Below are 5,174 nucleotides of genomic sequence, written 5' to 3'. Positions count from 1 at the left end.
CAGCAGGAGTAGATTGGTGTAGCACTGTGAACTAACTTTCTTAAATCTATTTTTCTGTTGTGATGTCCCATTAACAGTTTATGCTATAGAGAGATTTAATTTTTTTCCTGAATGTACAGGTACGTTACAGAAAAATTAGAATTTGTGGGCTATAATCTCTCATTGTGTAGGTATTGCCCTCTTTCCTCTCTCGTGCCTGAGAGCTCAGCACTGTTTATGTTGTAGTCCTTCATATTAATAAAAAATAAACCTGTAATATTATAATGTCCTTCATATGTGTTTTTTCAGTGATGATTGGCTACTAAAAATTTGTCCACAGAAATACTTGGACTGTTTTCTTTTAGCACTTTTCAGGTGCTCTAATGTTTTGTGTTATCACTCGATCCTTACACAGGCTTTTTAATTTGTACATTGTATCTTGCATTTCTTTCTTTTAATAGGTAGTTCTGTAAAAGGTTCAAAAAAAAGTAGTAATAAATCACAGATAGTTTTTTTTATGCTTCACTCTGGGCTGTTCTGACCGTTATTCCTTGATTTCTAGGTGTTTGATCAATATCTTAATTTTATTACTTTAGAAGATGACATGTTTGTATTGTGTAACCAAAACAAAGAACTTGTTTCATATCGTGGTAAGTAAAATTTGTATAAAAATTATACCGCAATGTCTAAAGTTGAAATTTACTTTTGAAGTTGGAGCTAATACCAAGCAATGATTTTATTTTGCTTTGATCTGCTCAGAATTCAGGATAATCTGTTAGCTGTGTAGTTTAAAGTTATGAAGGAAGCAGTTCTTAGGTATTAATTTCAGCATTTTTACTACACGGCTATTGTAATATTGAAAAATAATTATGTATTTTTAAATAACAAATTTAGTAAAGCAAAACTGCAGTATAGGCATATATGGATAGTAGGGCTTTTTATACATGGAATAATACAGGAAAAATTTCATATAGTTTACACATGTAGATAGGCACTGTGGGTGGCTGCTGTGTGTAGGCACCACTATTTAGTCATGATCCTTTCTGCAGTTCTTAAGGAATTAAGTATTTTGTTTCTGTGTGAATGGTCAGTTGGAAAGTTACTGTAAGGAATGCAAAGCAAGAAAGATGACTTTATCAGAGTTTCTTGTGTCTTCTAGACAGTGACGAGTCGGTACCTGCTTTTCTTGTTCAAGCCATGAAAACATGTGGGGCTGTGCAAGGGGAGATAGTTAGGATCAGGGGCTGGAGTAGCACAGGGAAGAATCTGGGAATGGGCATTCTAGCAAATAAGAAACTCTGATTGCTTCTGCAAGCATGTGAGCCAAGCATGTCGCATGTCAGCTTCTTCGTAAAGTCTCAGAGTTGCAAGTGAAGTCAGCCTCATGGAACTCTTTTTTTCTTTTCTTGGGACTTCTGTTGGACCAGTTTTGGAACCTAGCAGGAAAACCAAGTGGCTGCCTTAGGTCAGTTACCTCTACAGCTATGGTGCTACGGCAGCTCAAGTCAACATATAGAATAGTTGTCATAATTGTCCACATGGTTTTCCTCCCTCCTTTGATCTGATTTTTGTGCTCCCCTGACCCATTCGATATGCTAAATCAACAGAGAACTATCACTGTACCTGTCCTGCCCCTCTTACTCAAATGGCTAGCTGTTACAGGGCGGGTTGTCTTGCTGCCCCTGCTGTAGTTTCCCTCATCTTCTCCTCTTACATCAGAACCAGTAATCTTGGAGCTGCAGAGTGTTTGTTCAGTTGACTCATTCCATAGGAAATACCAGCTCATTTGTGTGATCTACAAATCCAATGCAGGGAAAGCAGCAGAAGTGTGTAAGTCAGAGGCAAGATAGCCCTTTTTTAGCAGCAGCTCCTCATTACTTTAGTGTAGTCACAGTGTCTACACACAGTGTCACACAGTTAATTCCTGATTTATTTGGATGCACAGAATACTCTCTAGTGACTAGGTAGAGATGAGAAGTCTCCATATGCCTAACATTTAGCGGTGAGATTTTTCTCATCTCTTGCCCAATTTCCAAAGTCAGTACCTTTCTTTAAAACTTGATCCATAATACTGAGTTCTGTTCTCACACTGGGGATTGATTCCATTGTCAGAATTAAGGGCATTTTTGTTTGAAAAGCAGACTTTTGGTTTTTTTTACTAAAACCTGCTGTTAAGAGTTTTAGTAATAATTGTTTTGTGATGTGTTTGTGTATATGTAAAGATACTTGACAGGCTCTCATAAGATTCCTGCTAGCTAACAAGGAATTTGGATTAAAATGACTAAGAATGTTTTGCACCTGTCAGTTTCTGTGTGGTTTGTTTTCCTCTCTTGGGCTGCTGAAATTTGTCACATGACACGTGGTTTCACACCATGTTTAAACCAATCTAGAAGTGGGCTGTTTCCAAAAACCGATCGAACAGAAATCTAATCTCCCATAGAGAGTCCTGAGTTTTCCATTAGAGCACTGAGCCGATCCATCTCGCTGTGTGAGTTCTAGATCTGACACAGGCAGGCAGCAGGAGTGCAGGGGCAAAGAAGAAATGGTCTTTTTTGCCTTTGGAGAGTAATCCTAGCAGGAAACTGCCAGTTTGTATATAGTTTCATAATCTATATAAGACAATGTAAATATGACGGTGATGAAAGACTGCTGCTGTTCTTGCAGCAGCACTGCTACGTGTGGCTGCGCATGTAGCTGAATGGGTGAACTAAGAACAAATGTAACAAAAAAGGTTAATTTTCTGTTTTCTGATTTCCTGGCTGTATGACTGCGTTTACAGAGAGGTAATGTCAGGACAAATAAGCCTGATAACATTCTTCCATTATGTAAAAGGCTTTCACAGACAGAAAGGAGGTAACACATTTTCTCTGTCCATGTAGTAATGGACAAGAAGCGATGAGCTTAAATTGCAACAAGAAAGTTTCTGATCAGATATTAGGAGCACTTTCTAACATTAAAGACAGTGAAATATTAGAATAGATTACCTATAAACATTATGGCATTTTCATGACTGGGAGGCTTTGGGAATTGGTGTAGATACAGAAATAACTCATCTTTGGGCAAGAGGACTGACTAGGTATTCCCTCAGGCTCCCTTTGGTTCTGTTTTTCTATGACTGTGTAGAAGGAAGAGTAAATCGGTAATATTGGTATAAAGTTGATGTTCCTGGCATCCTGTTTGATGCGATTTGAATGCTGCTTTAACAAATTTGGATCAATTTTGTAAAACAACAAGAAAATGTAGGAGACCTAAGCTTACTTTTCTGTAATAGGTGCATCCCCAATAAGCTTGTTACAGTGGAGAGAGAGGAATATATAGAAAACATGATAGAACATTTTACTGAAAGATTATTAATGTAGTTTCTCAAAGGTAGACCTAAGGAGCAGTAATACTGAATATATGTGTTGATTGCTATGGTACAAAAAAAAGGAATGTGCTCATAAAATGTGCGTGTTACACAAAATTAGAAGGCACTGACAGTATGCAGATTACTGGAACATCATAAATGAGTACCTTAAACATAATAATAGGGAGGGAATTAAATTTTAAAATTGAGAAAGGCAAGGGAGTAAAAATAAGATTATTTCCCCCCATAAACTGGGAGACCATTAGTTGGGGATAACTACAGAATGATAGCCCCAGTTAATTTCATAGCTTTGTGTCCTGGTCATTACAGAAAAATACAGGTATTGGGAACAGTCTGCCTTTCTTGGTGCTGATATTTCAGAAACTTGAACTCAGAATAAAAAAAATGCTGAGCAGGGTACTTCTATTGCTGCTGTCATCCTCGCAGCCTAGTAAAAAGTATAGCTGCTGATAGAAATTGCTAATATAATCCATCTCTCTAAAGTTCTTAGAGGACAAAAGCTGGGGAAAAAAAAGCACCTTTAAAGTTAGAGAATTATTATGGCTGGCCATGCATAAATTTGGGATGGAAGGCTTATTAATATTCAGAGTTTTGAAGTTCATTTTTGAAGAAGAAGTGTAAGACAGGTGATTACGTGAGAAATTTTTAAAGGTAAAATAAAACAAAAGAGGATGCTATGTGTCTTTTGTTCTGACCTAAATATGTGAGGGAAGTCTTTCTATCTGTAGTGTGAAATGTTTTAGAACTTGGGAATTATCCCTAACCTAGAGACTAAGAATAAATTTATTAAAGGAAAAAAAAAAGGAATCTCCATTACAGGAGGTGGGATTTAGAGGCTTTAAACATAGATAACTGCATACTGTAATTCTCTTTAAATTACACAAGTAATTCTTGAGGATTTTATATCTGAAAAATGGTTTCCAGATGGATGGCTATTTCTGTTCCGTAACGTGGTTTTCTAGGAAGTTTTTAATGATGCAATACTAACACAATCCAGAAGTTATAGTATGCATTGTCAGAGATAATTGGAAAAGGTTGTGTAGTGTTTGACCTTATACAGTGAGCAATAATTAAGTTCTCCCAATATTTTGCTCAAAAAAAAAAAAAAAAAAAAAAGGGGGGGGGGGGGGGAGATGATGGATGTGCTAAGAGGGCATTTCATGATTTGATCTCTTCTTGCAACAAAAGCTGTTGGCTATTAACAGCCATTAGGTAAGAAGAGGATCACTTTCTCAATATTAAAGTGGCATAAACTTCTTTAACCCTATTCTTAACTCTTTTCCACACTGTTTTAGCCATTAACCGACCAGATATAACGGATACAGAAATGGAAACTATAATGGACACAATTGTTGATAGCCTCTTCTGTTTTTTTGTTACACTTGGTAAGTTTTCAAATTCTAGCATATTTTCTGTATGTTTTCCTCTTAGAAAAGATCCATATTCAATGAGATACCTAGAAGTTTAATGATTTCATATAGCAAATTAAAGGCACTTTAGATCTGTTACAGAAATCTTAATAGTTCGCAGGGTAGGTTAATGATCTTGCTCAAATTATTGCTGTACATCACTGCAAAAGACAATAAAGGCTGTCCTACATGGGAGTTGAGTCTTAGTCTTCGGTATCAATGGGAGAATACTACTGAAATGCAAAGGTTAGGATTCACTGTTTTTACAAAATCCTAGTTTGCAAAGAACATCAATAGTGCTTTGAGTTTGGATTTGTAGCTCTCAAAAAAAAAAAAAAAACCTCAGAAAAAGAAGAAAAAAAACCCCTCACACAAACCCTGCAAAGATCTAACTGAAATAACTCAAGCAATAGGAAGAT

General features: G+C 36.5%; 1 protein-coding gene across 2 annotated transcripts in view; it reads left to right on the top strand.

Moving 5' to 3' along the window:
* The window catches only part of SCFD1 (sec1 family domain containing 1), a 50,028-nt gene that overhangs the window by 3,783 nt on the left and 41,071 nt on the right, over positions 1–5,174 (top strand). For both annotated transcript variants that reach the window (XM_009584138.1, XM_009584139.1), the window contains 2 exons: positions 542–629; positions 4,642–4,731. In XM_009584138.1, coding sequence (XP_009582433.1) covers positions 542–629; positions 4,642–4,731 — 178 coding nt within the window. The remainder of the gene's footprint in view (positions 1–541; positions 630–4,641; positions 4,732–5,174) is intronic.

Source organism: Fulmarus glacialis, unplaced genomic scaffold (genome assembly GCF_000690835.1).
Source record: "Fulmarus glacialis isolate BGI_N327 unplaced genomic scaffold, ASM69083v1 scaffold12718, whole genome shotgun sequence".
Lineage (NCBI taxonomy): Eukaryota > Metazoa > Chordata > Aves > Procellariiformes > Procellariidae > Fulmarus > Fulmarus glacialis.
Note: the sequence above shows the minus strand (reverse complement) of the source record. Positions and strands in the feature narration are given on the sequence as shown.